The sequence below is a fragment of the Schistocerca gregaria genome, chromosome 2 (assembly GCF_023897955.1).
Source record: "Schistocerca gregaria isolate iqSchGreg1 chromosome 2, iqSchGreg1.2, whole genome shotgun sequence".
NCBI lineage: Eukaryota > Metazoa > Arthropoda > Insecta > Orthoptera > Acrididae > Schistocerca > Schistocerca gregaria.
The window spans coordinates 401,177,100-401,194,644 of NC_064921.1; the positions used below are offsets into that span (position 1 = coordinate 401,177,100).

The following is a 17,545-nucleotide window of genomic DNA, read 5'->3' on the forward strand; positions in this document are numbered from 1 at the left end:
CAAAATCGGTTAAATGCACTCATAATTTGCAATTATAATCTTTTACTCATAATTTACAATTATAAACTTTTATTTCTTAAGACAAAGTTCAACAAGTCTTTTAAAACTACAATCAGAACATTTAGCACAACAAGGAATGGTCCCTCTAAGGCGCAATAGCTTAAGAATTAGTTAAAAACATCATAAATAGATTCATTTTGGAGGAACTGAGGTAATCGTTATTCTCTCGCATTCGACACAGATACACATGGCAAACCTGTCTTACTATTAATTACGTTTCACTACGCCAGAGCACTGGTGACAGAAAAAGAAAGTAGCACTCCCTAACACGGAACGAAAAATTCTACTTAACTCTTATTTAATCCTAACTCACAGAAAAGTGGAATAACCACAAAACGCTCCCCTAACATAACCGAGCTAAAGTAAACGCAATCGAAAACTAGAGAGCACAAAACTGATGAAGTCTAACAAGTTTCTCTCAAGACCAGGCAGGAATGCTCTTACGAATACGTCCGCGCACTTGCCTGTTTCAGCCAGAAAGTGATTCGAAAATACCTCTGCTAACGAAACGAGTCCTCTGTACTTATGAGTGTGGGGAGACATTCGTTAAGTTTGAAGTGATGAATCAAGACCTCTCGCTCCCATCTCAACTTTTTCATCCTAGTCCAAACCTGCCTCCTTCTCTGTCGTGCCCGTCCCCATGAAACACGGAGAACACTACGTCTGTTCAAAAAGTAGGAGAGTAAAGGACAGAGACTCCTTGGATTTGAAATGTCCAACCATCTCCCCTTCTAGACTTCGCATTTTATTTTCTGCTCAGGCTGTGTTCCTTCCTCCATCATTTCTGAAATGGCGTTGACTAGAGAAACGGTTCATCTGCGTAAAAATTGTGGGGGAAGAGGTTCGTTGGGTTTGAAACTTCCAAGCAATTCTCGTCTTGTAGCCGTTATATCTCGTGCAGTCTCTGCGTCCAAGCTACGTTAGTCTTCAAATATCCATCCAATCATTCATTGATAGTCACTCATCGAATACAGATTAAAAGAAATTAAACTAGCATCCACAAGAATAAATGAAATAAAACACCTATCTTTGTCCATCTTCTCCTCAAATGTCATAGCGCAGTCTTGCCATGGTAAGAATTTAGCGTTGCAGATTCGATAAGAGGGCAACTAAAATGATGCGCAAGTGAAAAAGTCAGTAAAGCCAACGGGTACGTTTGACCATGACAATAATATCAGTGAGTTGCAGATGGTATCGGCAGCTGATACAAATATCTGTGTAGGTATACGAAATGAAATGATGACGTAGTCCAGTCTTACCAGTCACTCGTGTGACCCAGCATGGAAATCTGCTCAAGTGTGTGGGGCCCGTGCCAAGTGGGACTAAACAAGAGGTATTGAATGTATACAGAAAAGTCCAGCGCGAATCGTGACAATTGTTTGACCCACGGGAGAGCGTCACAGAGGTGCCGAAGAAACTGAACTGGCATACTCTGGAAGACATGCAGGGCTTTTTACCAAAGTATGGCACACCGCAAGGAATTTATGCCCTTACATAAATACAGTAGCTAGCCAAGCTTATAGGTTGCGCTGGTGTATTTCATCACGAACGGCACCTGTGCGATGTCTTCAATACGTTCTAAGAATCAGGCGTTGTCAGGGAACTGTCCTGTGTAGTTGTGAGTGCTTCGTAATGGAGCTGAGTAAATTAGAACGTGGGCAAATTGTTGGTAGTCGTATGGTGAGTGCTTCCGTAACCCAGGGAACCGAAGTAGTTTGGAATTTCAAGAAGCAGCGTATCGAAGATTTGTAACGCGTACAAGAAGGCAGTAAAACATCATCCGCTAAGATACAACGCTGACGAAAGTGTATGATGAGTGATCGTGACAGGCGGTCATTGAAGAGAATAGTGACGAGAAATAAAACGAGGACAGCTGCAAAAGTCACTGCCGAATTGAGAACGTCGTACTCGCGAATCCTGTCAACTCAAAAACAATGCGGCAGGAACTCGAGAAACAGGGAATTGCACTGAGAACTAGTATTCCTAAACCACTCATCAGCTATGCAATGGCTGTAATAGCAAAACGTGGTGCCGAAACTATAAAATCTGGTCCATAGGGCAAAGGGGAAAAGCCATTTGGTCGGATGAGGCTAGTTTCACATCGTTTCCATCTTCTGGGGGCGTTTACGTCCCGAGAGTGAAACGTGGCAGGGTTTAGGTGACGCTTTGGACAGCCATATCGTGGTTTTCCATGGGCCCCGTGGTTACTCTGCAGGGACGCATTACTGCCAAAGATTAAGTAAGTACGAGGGTCGCTCCAAAAGAAATGTACAAAACTTTTGTAAAGAAACAGTTTTCATTCTGCATATGTGAAAATTTTACAGTGTGTAGATACATCCTTCCCGCTTATTTTCAAACTTAGTTCGACCTGTTCCCGTGAGTGGCGTCGTCACAGCATGTCTTCAAGATGGCTGCTATCCTTGACGTTCGTCAGAAGCAACGCGCTGTCGTAGAATTCCTATACTGTGAAAACGAGACAGTGGGAAACATCCACAAGAGGTTGAAAAGGTGTATGGAGATGCTGCTGTCGATCGTAGTACAGTTAGTCGGTGGACAAGCAGGCTACATGATAAAAGCGGGCAGGGCAATATTAAGGATTGTCCTCGCAGCGGCAGGCCTCGTACTGCACATACCCCAGACAATGTGCAGAAAGTTAACGAAGTGGTGACTGGTGACAGACGCATCACAGAGAACGAATTGTCACGCTACGTTGGAATAGGGGAAGGAAGTGTTTGCAGAATACTGAAAGTGTTGGCGTTAAAAAAGGTTTGTGCCAGGTGGGTTGCCACGATGTTGACAGTGGCTCACAAAGAAACAAGAAAAACGGTTTGCAGCGAACTTTTGTAACAGTACGAGAATGGTGGAGATGAATTTCTTGGAAGAATTGTGACAGGTGATGAAGATGAATTTCTTGGAAGAATTGTGACAGGTGATGAAACATGGCTCCATCATTTTTCATCAGAGACGAAGAGGCAATCAATGGAGTAGCATCAGGCAACTTCACAAAAAAAAAAAAAAAAAAAAAAACTAAATCATATCTTCTGCTGGAAAAGTTATGGCTTTATGGCTACGGTGTTTTTCGATTCCTAAGTACTCTTGCTTATGGACATCATGCCAAGTGGAACCACCATAAACTGATGCATATGTGACGACACTGAAGAAACTTAAGCTCGACTGAGTCGTGTTTGACCACATCGGCAAAAGCAGGATGTTTTGCTGTTGCACGACAATGCTCGGCCACATGTCAGTAAAAAAAACCATGGAAGCGATCACAAAACTCGGATGGACAACACTGAAACACCCGCCTTACAGTCCTGACCTGGCTCCATGTGACTATCATCTCTCTGGGAAACTGAAAGACTTTCTTCGTGGAACAAGGTTTGAAGATGCCAAACAGTGGCTCGAACAGGTAGGTCCAAAATTTTACCGTGCGGGTATACAGGCGCTGGTTCCAAGATGGTGTATGGCAGTTGAGAGGGATGGAAATTATGTGGAGAAATGAAAATATGGTTCCTAAAGGATGCATGAACACACTATAAAATTTTCAAACATGTAGAATAAAAGATGGATTTTAAAATAAATAGTGTGCATTTCTTTTAGAGTGACCCTCGTATTTTGGCTGATCAGGTCCAGCCCATGGTACAATGTTTATTCCCCAGTGGTGATGCTGTTTTCCAGGAAGACAGAGCCCCTGATCACTTATCTCGCATCGTCCAGGACTGACTTATTTCACCTGGCCACCACAGTCGTCATATCTCAATATCATGAGACTTTGGGACCTGCCTTCGAGAGAACAGTTCGTGATCGCTATCAAGCTTCATTATCATTACCTAAATTTGCCACTATTTTGCAGGAAGAATGCTAAAAGATGCCATTGAAAATCATGCAGGATCCGTATGTATCCACTTCGTGACGACTGGAAGACGTTTTGAATGCCAACTGTTTACCTACACCGTATTAGGCATGATAATGTGTTGTATTTTTAGTGTTTCCATATTTTTGGCCACCACGTAAACTATTCCGAGAAACCCTAATTACAAAATTCAAGAACCGGCTTTAAATTACTGTAGGTATATGCTAAAATGCCCTAACGTATCGCTTCCGAACGTATAGTGGGGACAATGTTTGATTAATTACAGCTCACACAGTCATTTAAACGTCAGTCTTCCCGCCGCCCATACGAGAATGGAACTGGAGAAAAGCCCTAATGGCTGGTAAAATGTGGCGTACCGGTTGCCGTGCACTTCGCAGTGATCTGCAGAGTACGGGTGTACAGTAGATGCAGTTACGCGGCGCGCCAGTTTACCTGCTGGTCTCCCGGTGGCACCAGCTGCGGCCCGGAGTCTGCGTCGTGCGCCACGTCGGCCACCAGCAGCGCCGGCACCACCACCACCTCGGGCAGCACGATGTTGTTGTTCACTGCGTTGTTGTTGTTGTTGTTTTCGTCCGTCTGCATCGCTTCCGCCTCCTGTCGAGGAAAAGCGTGTCAGGACTTTTACTGGAAGCGTGATGGGAGCTAACAACAAAGATGAGGACAGGCGGTGGAAACTCAGTGAGTGCTGAGTCCAGTAGGCGTGGTCTGTGTATTCTGCACAGGTCACTATGGCGTACCAGAACCTCGGAAATATTGAACCTACCGATACCACCCATCTGCTTTAACCAATGGAGTCATAAAACTGGCGGACATAAACCTCTCATCAAATCCAAAATGTGTACAATAGGCGCCATAAGAAGCTTTACGCACTGGTGTGTAAACTTGAGGCTGAAACTTACTTCCGCAAGATGAACCCGTACCACATGACGTCTACAGACGTTAAACTAACCTCTGGCGTGCCACAGGGGAGTGTTATGGGACGATTGCCTTTCACAATATATGTAAATGACCTAGTAGATAGTGTCGGAAGTTCCATGCGGCTTTTCGCGGATGATGCTGTAGTATACAGAGAAGTTGCAGCATTAGAAAATTGCAGCGAAATGCAGGAAGATCTGCAGCGGATAGGCATTTGGTGCAGGGAGTGACAACTGACCCTTAACATAGACAAAGGTAATGTATTGCAAATGCATAGAAAGAAGGATCCTATATTGTATGATTATATGGTAGCGGAACAAACACTAGTAGCAGTTACTTCTGTAAAATATCTGGGAGTATGTGTGCGGAACGATTTGAGGTGGAATGATCATATAAAATTAATTGTTGGTAAGGTGGGTACCAGGTTGAGATTCATTGGGAGTGTCCTTAGAAAATGCAGTCCATCAACAAAGGAGGTGGATTACAAAACACTCGTTCGACCTATACTTCAGTATTGCTCATCAGTGTGGGATCCATACCAGGTGGGGTTGGCAGAGGAGATAGATAAGATCCAAAGGAGAGCGGCGCGTTTCATCACAGGGTTTTTGGTAACCGTGATAGCGTTACGGAGATGTTTAGCAAACTCAAGTGGCAGACTCTGCAAGAGAGGCGATCTGCATCGCGGTGTAGCTTGCTGTCCAGGTATCGAGAGGCTGCATTTCTGGATGAGGTATCGAAAATATTGCTTCCCCCTACTTATAGCTCCTGAGGAGATCACGAATGTAAAATTAGAGAGATTCGAGCGCGCACGGAGGCTTTCCGGCAGTCGTTCCATACGCGACTGGAACAGGAAAGGGAGGTAATGACAGTGGCACGTAAAGTGCCCTCCGCCACACACCGTTGTGTGGCTTGCGGAGTATAAATGTAGAATGTAGATGTAGATAATGTATCTGACAGCAGGTTGCACCAAACGTAGAAAGAGCTGCAACAGTACAGTACAGTTGGAAACTGAAAGAAATATGCAATGAGACGAACAGAAATAACACTTTTCGTTAAAGACAATAATTACACTGAAATCACCTCGATTCACGATGGTCCCCTGGACATTTCAAAAGACGTTATGTGTTTCCTAATAGAGAGTGTGATCACCAGACGGCAACGCTTGCTCTACAAGCTGGCCATATGGTTGCTAGGGAGTTCTTGTGGGAGGACATTCTGTTCATTCATCAGCTGTGTTGACAATTACTGGGAAATCCTTGGTGGACTTACGCGTGCTGCGGTAGGTGTCGCCAACGGATCCTACACGTGCTGGGTGGCATTTAAGTCGGGGAAGCGACCTGACCAGTCCATTTGTCGAATATCCCCTCGTTCCAAGAGCTCTTCCACCTCCGCATTTCGACGCGGTCCTCATGGTCTTCCATGAAAATGAAGTCAGTGCCGAATGCACCCCTGAAAAACCGCACGTTCGGGAGATGTACGAGGGGCGTTTGAAAAGTCCGTGCAGAGTCCGGCGGTTTTCGAGGTCATATTTAGTTAGCAGCATCTTTGGAAAGAACGCACACCAAGTTCCAGCCATATTGGTCTATTTCTTTGTGTTTGGCATTCGTGTGAATCAAGGAAGTCGAGTGATTGTCAAAAAATGGACGCAGAAGAATTTCGTTGGTGATTAAATATCACTTTATGATAGGCAAAACGCCTCAGGAGACTAAAAAGAAGCTTGATAAACATTACGGTGACTCTGAACCATCGATTAGAATGGTTTATAAGTGGTTTCAAAAATTTAGGAGTGGCCATATTGACACAAGTGATGCTAAGCGTTCTGGATGCCTAGTGAAGGTTACGACTCCAGAAGTCATTGATAAAATCCATGATATGATATGGTGATGGATGACAGAAGAGTTAAGGTGCGTGAGATTGCTAGTGCTGTGGGCTTCTCTAATGAACGGGTACATAATATATTGCATAAACATTTGGACATGAGGGAGCTATCCGCAAGATGGGTTCCGCGATTGCTTACGCTTGTCCAAATACGGCATCGTGTGAAGTGTTGCAAGGATGGTTTGCAGTTGTTAAGGAAGAATCCGCAGGACTTAAAGCATCATTTCGCCACTGTGGATGAAACATGGATATGTTACTATACTCCTGAGACCAAACAACAATCTAAACAATGGGCTACCAAGGGAGAATCTGCACCAAAAAAGGCGAAGACCAGTCCTTCGGCCGGAAAGGTTATGGCGACTGTCTTTTGGGATTCGCGAGGGATAATCCTCGTCGACTATCTGGAAAAGGGTAAAACTATAACAGTTGCATATTATTCATCGTTATTGGACCGTTTGAATATCGAGCTGGAAGAAAAACGCCGGCGATTGAACCGTAAAACATTCCTTTTCCATAACGACAATGCACAAGCACACACCTCAGCAGTTGCGGTCGCAAAATTAATGGAAATAGGATTCCAACTCGTTTCACATCGCCCCTACTCCCCAGACTTGGCTCCCTTAGACTACTACTTGTTTCCGAATTTGAAGAAATGGCTGCTGGCACAAAGATTTTATTCAAACGAGGAGGTGATTGCAGCAACTAATAGCTATTTTGCAGACTTGGAAAATTCCTATTATTCGGAATGGATCAACAAATTAGAACAGCGTTGGACGAAGTGCATAAGTCTAAAAGGAGACTAAAAGGTTTACCGCAAACACGTAAATAGTATTTATTTTCGAACGAATTTTTCAAACGCCTCTCGAACAGTGTCACTCTAACACTGATCACCGAGAGTACCGTGTTCAAACGTTGGGACGTCAGCACCACGTCCAAGCAACATTATGCTTCCCTCTTTTCAGAGGTGCATTCGGCACTGTCTTGGTCGGCAAGAGGTCTTGGAACGAGAAGGTATTCGGCGAATTGACTGGTCTTTTCGTTATTTCGACGTAAATCCCGTAGAGCGCATTTGGAACGCGTTGGAGGGATGTACTGGAGCACGTCGACATGCACCACCCAACTCTCTTTACCAACCACGTGGCCAATATCGGAGTACGTTCCAGAGCATTGAGTGCCGTTCGTAATGACCACAAACCGTAATAAGAACCAGGCCTCACCTTTTCAATGTCCTTAGGAGCACCATAAATAGCAGTGACTTCAGTGTAAATATTGTCTTTCAATAAAAGTATAATTTTTGTTTGTCCCCTTAAGTATTTATTTCAGTTAGCTTCTGCTCAATACTGTGACAGTTCTTTCTATGTGCGGTCCAAGTTTCATAGAGATATACCACTACACAGGGATATATCATGCGACAGTTACTTTCTTCCTTGAGTTTTGCAAGCCAATGTAGTGATTCTCATAACATCATCACATTCGTTGTCTTCACCTACTCACAACTCGTTTCCTTAGAATCTAACCCAGACCCCGGGTTAGTCTTCAGGCAGTTAAAATAGGTGGAAAATAAACATTTCGGTGCTCATTTCTGTCGCTGCGAAGGTGTGAACTGATGCTGCACAGGTTCATTACATCGCGGATCAAAGACGAATCCGATGTCGAGATGATGAACCCACGGCTATGTAGCGCTGTCCTGCATAGCACCGATGTGGGCAGTGCCTGAGGTACGTTCCGTAACATGTCCTAGTCAGCTACATATTTGTGAATAGTACGAGTACTTGCAACGATACTTTCATAATGAAAATAATGTCGTAATGAGACGTTGCTGCACGTATCCTGACAGTCCATCAGTCGCCCCAGCGTCTGTCTGCCGCTGCTAATTAGAGTCTATGTATTTCTTTGAAGGTGAAAGTTCTTTGTTTCTGGTGGTTTTATTTGCACATCGGCCTTTATCAATACGGTTGTGGTATCCAAGATCGAAATAGTTAAGTGAAACAGAAATTCCAATGTGAAAAAGAAGGAAACTAGTGCTTATGTACTGAGTAAAAGTCCAGATAAAGGAGTGGAGTACCGCACACAACAATCTATGAACGTTTTTTTGTGATAAAACACTGGTATGTGTGTTAGGTTTGTGATGGGTTACGCACAATTGCAAATATTTTCTTCACACGATATAAACCGTCTGGTCAGCAGCAGTATCAGATAAGATAAAAATTTCATAGTGTCTGGAAAGTATATTTCTTTATTTGCTTACTTGGTTATGCATTTATTTCAGCTGAGCAAAGTTAGAAGGTGTTTGAGACCCTCTCTTAAATTCAACCAGGCATTACTGAGTCAAAACTACAATTTGTGTATTAAAGGGTGTGAGTGCAGGTATTTTTATACGTGATACTTTAACGTGTTGGTACACACATGAGTGTGTTGGTTGTTTTTTTCTCTGTATCAAACAGTCATCCAACAAACACGTCACAAACTTTACCGCCCTATGTTTTCTCCCCAGTCGTCGCTACACCACTAAGAGGTCTACGACTATCAGTCCATACTAACAATTTTCCGTCCATGTATCCACATTTCAGTACCTGGGCTGCTGCCTAGTGGAAAATGAGCATTAATAGCTTGCGGTTGCCAGATGTACTTGGCGGTTCTAACCAACCAAAAAACATCCGACATGTAATAGCTACAATTATTAGTCTGCAGTTGACGTAAATAGTGACGTAATATTGTTCAGTACACCCTACTCAATCACCAAGACAAGTATCTCCACTTATACCCATTACGCCATGTATAATGGTGAAAATAATAATAATGATGTGTATAGTAATTAATAACTTGCATTTAGGAAATTTTAGTGTTAATAAAATCATATTAGGCAGTTTCTTCAATACGTTCCCGTCAAACGGGAATAATGACGTCTATCAGAATCGTGGGAAACAGTGCTGAAGGAAAAAAAGTAGGACGAGAAGCAAACTGATCAGAGAAAGAAAAATAAATATTAAGGCAAGATTAGCAGACGAAATGGAAAGAAGAGAAATGAAATAGAAAGAGATGAGAAAAGCTCAGATAGTTTACAACGTGACAGAGATAATGGTTACTTGTTTGAAAGAAAGAAAACAGAGAGGGAAGCTATGGCAACGAAAACAGACAAAGCGTCAGTCTCCTTGGTTGTAAAGGTGAAAATTTCGCAATTTATGCAGTAAGTGCCTTTTTTGCAGCCCTATATATTGTCCCTCACCTCATTACAATCGAAAGGAAAAATTAACAGTGATTCTATGGATTTTTATGTGCTAAACTTGCAGTCTTATGTGGCACCATAGGGAAGAGGATTGATAAAATTGACGCACACTGCAGTAAGAATTGGTACTTCCTCCAGATCTGTTATTGCACAGAAATTGCTACAGTATATCTACAGTATGTAGTGCGCTGCATAGTTAGTAGTGAGTTGCCAGGAGACTAATCGTAACCAAGCAGTGTCTGAACGCCAAAGGGGAAAAACTGTACGTGGCGCCGTGAACGCTGCTTTGGGCAGACCACAGATTTCTGTGATTTTTCACATTTATAGTACGTGTACTTCAGAAATCAAATATATCCCTTCCAAACTTTCAAGAACTCTCTAGAAAATCGACTTAGAAGTTTTCCAACCGTGTTTAATACAGTAAAATAACGTATGTGTTTTTCGACTAGCAGTTTGGCCCAGTGGTAAAGTGCTCTCTCGTTGTGTGAGGACCTGGATTCGATTCCAGGTCGGATCGAGTTTTTAAACAAAGGTGCATGTTCTACGAACATTTCCGTGATACGTACATAAAGTTCGCAAGAACGACTGGTAATCGCTAGAGCGAGTCTCAGTTCGGTCTTTACTTATTATTCAAATATAAAATTCAACAAGTATACGCTAATTGACCGATCTAATTCTCATTTTTATGAAAAATCCACGTCTTCTTGTTCGAATTATATATTGCACAAAAAAATTCAGTGTTCATTGCAATCAAAACTCTTAGATACCGATCTTCTATAAAAACCTGTTTGCCAAAATTGTATGGTTAAAAAAAAGCACCCTGTCTTCAGGCCACGAGTGGCCTACCGGGACCATCCGACCGCCGTGTCATCCTCAGAGGAGGATGCGGATAAGGAGGGGCGTGGGGTCGGCACACCACTCTCCCGGTCGTTATGATGGTACTCTTGACCGAAGCCACTACTTTTCGGTCGAGTAGCTCCTCAACTGGCATCGCGAGGCTAAGTGCACCCCGAAAAATGGCAACAGCTCCTGGCGGCCTGGATGGGCACCCATCCAAGTACCGACCACGCCCCACAGCGTTTAACTTCGGTGATTTCGCGGGAACCGGTGTATCTCCTGCGGCAAGGCCGTTGGCTTTTATCTGCAATGCTCGTTGCTATTTGTTATAAACGAGAGCGTCTCTGCCCTGAAGAGATATTTTTCGATTTTGTGAACGTTCCTGGGAACATGAACTAACAAGTTGCAAGGCTGCAGTCTACGTCAGTGGATGATTCCCTCATTCGATAACGCAGTCATTTAATGAGCGTCAATTTTCGTAAGCAAACTGCGCGATTTGCGGGCTGGAAGTAGCCAATAAATGCCGCTGGAGGCCGCTGCGATCGCAAATCACGATGAGCACGTTCCTTGAGGTGTAGCAGGTCATTTTAGAGTGTGCAGAAACCATGACGGGCATCACGACTGGCGTGCTTCACGATGAGAAAACATCTCGTGTAAGGCCGGCTTAGGTGCGTTGGTTCAATGCCAGGTCAAATGAGTTCAGGATAGTTCAAACTTTCGAGGGAGACAAATTCCTATCCAAATCGTTAGCCACGTACTCATACTGTAGTTTTTTTAAATGGCGTTAAATATGAGGAGACACGTATCTGAAGGGCTGGATGGAGTACAATCTTGGCTCCAGTTGGTGTGTATGTGGCCCACCTGGCTAGCGGCTTGCTGAGGCGCCTGGCGGGCTGCCGAAGCGCCCAGGCGCTTCTCTTCGACGAAACGCTCCCGCTGCTGGTGGATGTAGTCCCGCACGTTCGGCACGTCCTTCACCACGCACGCCGACAGCGCGGACCGGCACACGTTCATGTCCGTCGCGTCGTACCTGCGCACGGGACATGCGCGAAATTGAAACTCTGACCCTCCAAACTCGAGTTACTTGGATATTATTTTACTAGGTGACCAGGATTTTCCTCTTTTACCAGAATGATTATGCGATACGTTAATCCAAGATATCGAAATTATGACCAACTCGGTTCACGGTTTGCATCAGAGAAGTCTGTAATGTCACTTAATTTATGTTGCTTCAAGAATGTTTTCCACAGGCGAAGAGAGCAATTTCAGGTCGGAACCCAAGGAAAGCTATCGAAGGAACAATGGCTTCCTCTCTCTTTCCCTATTTCATTTTCATTATTTCATCTTCTCCCTCTTCCTCATGAATTAAATGCTGTCCATAAATGTGACGATAAGACAACTAGCAGGATATGTGACTCGTGTTTTAGGTGATCAACGCACTGATCGTCATCTAGTCAACACAGCAGTTCAAAATGATGATGATTATGAGACTGGTTCCAGCGCCTTCGCAAAATATGAGCTACATGCTTAGCGAGAATAAAGTGTTCCCTCGTAAGGAGTCCTCTTGAGGCAATGGCCCATGGACACATATTACAGAATATGAGGTACAATGGCTGCTTATCAACAGGACCTGTATTAACATGGGTAGTAAAATTCACTCAATGATACCTGCATTCTACATGCACGTTCATGCCGTAGTCTCAACGCTTAATTAAACTGTAATATAGCCACTACATAAAATACTAAAGAAACTGAGAATTAGCGGAGAAAGTGCTAGATGTTATTCCCTGCTATATATGGTTGACTGACCACTAAAGGAAGCTGTAACAGCCAGCCATTGTGAGAAAAAAGGGCTTCACCGAAAGGTTGCTTCAACGCAGTTAATAATAATCTTCTCCCAGCACCCTCGCAATAGGATCATTGTCGGGGACTATCAAATACCAACATCAGAAAACATTACAGCTTCTTTCGTTATACGTATAGTTGACAGTAACGTGTTTTAGGCATATTAATTCTCATACTTAGAGAACGAACACAAGTCCTTCTGGAACGAAACTGAAAGGGAATTCAGCTACTCACAATAATGACCAAATCATAATGAAAATGATTCTATCTGGTGACAAATTTATGTGTTGATGATCATTTCGAACTCAAAAAGTGATAACTAGCAAGCAATGTACAACCAGTTTCTGTTTCACAGAGGAATATTTAACGAGGTGTAAATCAGAAAACCGAAATGAGGAATATCTAACTTTACTTGGATGATCGGCGCCTGATGTTCTGGGAGACAAGAGTAACGTGCATTTTATATTGACTGACACTCCTGAAACGTTTGAGAGCACTACTGAACCGCCGGCCGATGAGGCCGAGCGGTTCTAGGCGCTTCAGTCCGGAACCGCGCTGCTGCTACGGTCGCAGGTTCGAATCCTGCCTTGGGCATGGATGTGTGTGATGTCCTTAGGTTAGTTAGGTTTAAGTAGTTCTAAGTTGTAGGTGCTCTGGGCAGTCTGCACAGGTTTCTCCCGTAGATCTGTAATTGGAGCACCAGTCCACGCCTATGGGCAGCGTCTGTGCGCTGACACCAGAGAAATGTGGTAGAGGTAACCCGCAATGCTCCTCGGTGGTGACTTGAGTAACTCAACGAATCTTGCAATCCGAGAGCGCATTGGTGCCGTCGTGTGGGGACAGCGTCTTGGATTAGTAATCAGGGTGACTTCAGTCCTGGGTTCCAACCCAATCAGCGCTTGAATCTTAAATAAGAATAATTAGCAATGGGAGCCGAAGACTTCCGACTTAAGAAATCACCCTCACTCAGCTAAGGGCCTTGCACTATCTTGCCCTTGGAGTGGGAAGCTGCCCTTAAAAGCGGAGGAATCAGCCATCATCAACGGCATGAAGACGCAACAAACAATGGAAACCAAAAATGGTGTAAATGGCTCTGAGCACTATGGGACTTAACTTCTGAGGTCATCAGTCCCCTAGAACTTAGAACTACTTAAACCTAACTAACCTAAGGACATCACACACATCCATGCCCGAGGCAGGATTCGAACCTGCGACCGTAGCGGTCGCGCGGTTCCAGACTGTAGCGCCTAGAACCGCTCGGACACTCCGGCCGGCCAATGGAAACGACTGCATTTAATGATACAGAATGTGTATTCACAGAACATTTGGCCTGTAACTAAAAAGTGACATGATGATATCTCCATTGACAAAAGATTCCGGACTAGTCCCCCATTAGGGTCTTCGGGAGGTGAGCACGAGAAAAAGACTGAATAACCAACGAAAGGATAACTCTCTACGATTAGGGGCGTTGAGTATCAGATACTTGAACGTGGTAGGGAAATTAGAAAATTTGAAAAGGAAATGCTAGGGTTCAGTATAGATGTAGTGGCGGTCGTTGAAGTGAAGTGGAAAGAAGACAAGGATTTCTGGTCAGATGAGAGTAAGCTAATATCAACTGCAGCAGAAAACAATATAACGGGAGTGGGAATCGCTATTATAGGAAGGTAGAGCAGAGAGCCAGTTACTGTCAACAGTTCAGCGATAGGATTGTTCTCATCAGGTCAGCAAACCAACACGGACAACACTAGTTAAGGCATACGTCGCAAGCACAATATGAAAAGACACAGAAAGTATATGATGATATTGAACAGATAATTCAGTATGTAAAGGGGGATGAAAATGTGGTAGTCATGTGGGACTGGCATGTTGTTGTAATGGAACGAATAGATGAAAGGATTATGATAGAATATGGGCCTGGTAGTAGGAATGAGAGAGGAGAAAGGCTAATTCAGCTCATCATAAATATAAGATGGTAACAGCGAATACTCTGTCCATGAAGCACAAGGGGAGGAGGTAGACTTGGAAAAGGCAGGGAGATATGGGAAGATTTCAGTTAGACTACACCATGGTCAGGCAGAGACTTCGAAATCAGATATTGGATTGTAAGGCGTATGCAGGGGCAGATACAGACTCAGATTACTATTTAGGATTGATGAAGAGTAGTTTGAAGTTTGGGGACTAGTCAGGAAGAATCAATGTGAATAGAAATCGGATTCGGAAGTCATAAGGAATGAAGAGATATGTTGGAAGTTCTCTAAGCATACAGATACTGCGATAAGGAATAGATCAAGACAGTTCAGCTGAAGAGAAATGGACATGAAACTTCCTGGCAGATGAAAACTATGTGTCGGACCGAGACTCGAACTCGGGACCTTTGCCTTTCGCGGGCAAGTGCTCTAACCAACTGAGCTACCCAAGCGCGACTCACGCCCCGTCCTAAAGAGCACTTGCCCGGGAAAGGCAAAGGTCCCGAGTTCGAGTCTCGGCCCGGCACATAGTTTTGATCTGCCAGGAAGTTTCATACCAGCGCCCACTCCGCTGCGGAGTGAAAATCTCATTCTAGAAATAGACATCTCTAAAAAGGGCAATCATAGAAGCCTGAGAGAAAGACTTAGGTATAAAGAGGGTAACGGCGAAGAAGAGATGGATAACAGAAGAAATACTTCAGTAGATCGATGAAAGAAGGAAATACAAAAATGGTCAGGATAATTAAGGAATACCGAAATACAAGTCACTTAGGAATGAATTAAATATGAAGTGCAGGAAAGAAGACAAGGATTTCTGGTCAGATGCAGTGTAGTGGCTGCATGAAAACTGCGAAAAAATCAAAAAGGAATGGTTATCTGAAGGTCTGCCTCAGCATACAAAAAAGTCAAAACAACCTTTAGCGAAATTAAAAGCAAGGGTGGTAACATTAAGGGTTCAATGGGAATTCCGCTGTTAAATGCAGAGGAGAGAGCGGATACGTGGAAGGAGTACGTTTAAGGCCTCTATGAGAGGCAAGACTTGTTTGATGACATGACACAAGAAAAAACAGGAGTCGGTATAGAGGAGATAGTGGAACCAGTATTAGAATCATAATTTAAAAGAACTTTGAAAGACAGAAAATCAAATAAGGTAGAGGGGATAGGTAACTTTCCATCAGAATTTATAAAGTAATTGAGTAGGATTGCACCAAAACGGCTATTTATGTTAGTGTGTAGAATTTATGAGTCCAGCGACATAACATCTGACTTTCGGAAAAACATCATCCACCAATTCCGAAGATTGCAAGAACTGACAAGTGCGAGAATTATCGTACAATCAGTTTAACATCTCATGCATGCAAGTTGGTGACAGGAACAATATACAGAGGAATGGAGAAGAACATTGAAGATGTGTTGGATGGCGATGAGTTTGGCTTTAGGAAAGGTAAAGGCATCAGAGAGGCAATTCTGACGTTGCGGTTGATAATGGAAGCAAGACTAAATAAAAACCAAAACAGCTTAATAGGATTTGTCAGCCTAGAGGAAGCATTCGACAATGTAAAATTGTGCAAGATGTTCGAAATTCTGAGAAAAATAGGGGTAAGCTGTAAGGGAAGACGGGTAATGTACAATATGTACAAAAACAGCCAAGAGTGAACAATAAAGACTGGAAGACCAAGAACGAAGTGCTCGGATTAAAAAGAATTTAAGGCAGGAGTGTAATCTTTCCACCTACTGTTCAATCTATACATCAAGGGAGCAATGATGGAAATAGCAGAAAGGCTCAGGACTCAGATTAAAATTCAGGGTGAATGGATAGCAATGATAAGATACGCTGACGACATTTCTATACTCGGTGAAAGTGAAGAAGAATTACAGGATGTGTTGAATGGAATGAACAGTCTAATGAATACAGAATATGGACTGAGAGTAAATCGGAGAAAGATGAAAGAAATGAGAAGTAGCAGAAATGAGAACAGCAAGAAACTTAATTTCACGATTGCTGATCACGAAGTAGATGTAGTTAAAGAATTCTGCTAGCTAGGCAACAAAATAACACGTGACGGATGGAGCAAGGAGGACATTAGAAACAGAGTAGCGCTGGCAAGAAGGGCATCCATGGTAAAGAGAAGTCTATTAATATCAAACGTGGGCCTCTATCTGAGGAAGAAATTTCTGAAAGTGTACATTTGGAGCACATTACTGTATGGCAGTGAAACACGGACTGTGGGAAAACCGGAAAAGAATCGAAGCATTTGAGATGCGGGGCTGCAGAACTGCAGAAGAACGTTGAAAATTATGAGGAGGTTATCCGGAGAATCGATGAGGAAAGGAATATATGGAAAACACTGGCAAGAAGAAGGGACAAGATGGTAGGACATCTGTTAAAGGTCCCTGTGTGAAACGGATAGTATTCACTCCCCAAAAGAAATGTGAGGTAGAGCTAACACGTAAATGTCCTCTGTGGTGACTAGTTAACTCCGCCATCACAAGCAGTCGATTATAGGTTTCATGTAACGTAGCCGAGGAACAACCTAGACATGACAATGGGTAGGTCTTCCGACCTCGGACCCTGGTTCCACACTCACCGACACCAGTACCGTGTGACACAGGTCAGGTAATTTGTGCTTGGCCAGAGCTGAAGGTGTTACTGTTTGGATCGACCAACATTTTAATAGGGCAATTTTTCCTTGCTATATTCCAATATGGCATTTGGAACTGCTAATACGTACCCCATACTTGACTACAAAAGACTAAAAAATGGTTCAAACGGCTCTGAGCACTATGGGACTTAACATCTATGGTCATCAGTCCCCTAGAACTTAGAACTACTTAAACCTAACTAACCTAAGGACATCACACAACACCCAGTCATCACGAGGCAGAGAAAATCTATAAAAGACTCAAAGACTACACCACTGCCAACTTAAAAAGGCTCTTTCT

General features: G+C 43.4%; 1 protein-coding gene across 1 annotated transcript in view; it reads right to left on the reverse strand.

Annotated features, from left to right (window-relative positions):
• Window positions 1-17,545, reverse strand: part of LOC126335797 (kelch-like protein 10) — a 193,469-nt gene that overhangs the window by 31,846 nt on the left and 144,078 nt on the right. Inside the window, exons 11-12 of the mRNA XM_049999261.1 lie at window positions 11,652-11,820; window positions 4,367-4,528 (exon numbers count right to left, since the gene is read on the reverse strand). Coding sequence (XP_049855218.1) covers window positions 4,367-4,528; window positions 11,652-11,820 — 331 coding nt within the window. The remainder of the gene's footprint in view (window positions 1-4,366; window positions 4,529-11,651; window positions 11,821-17,545) is intronic.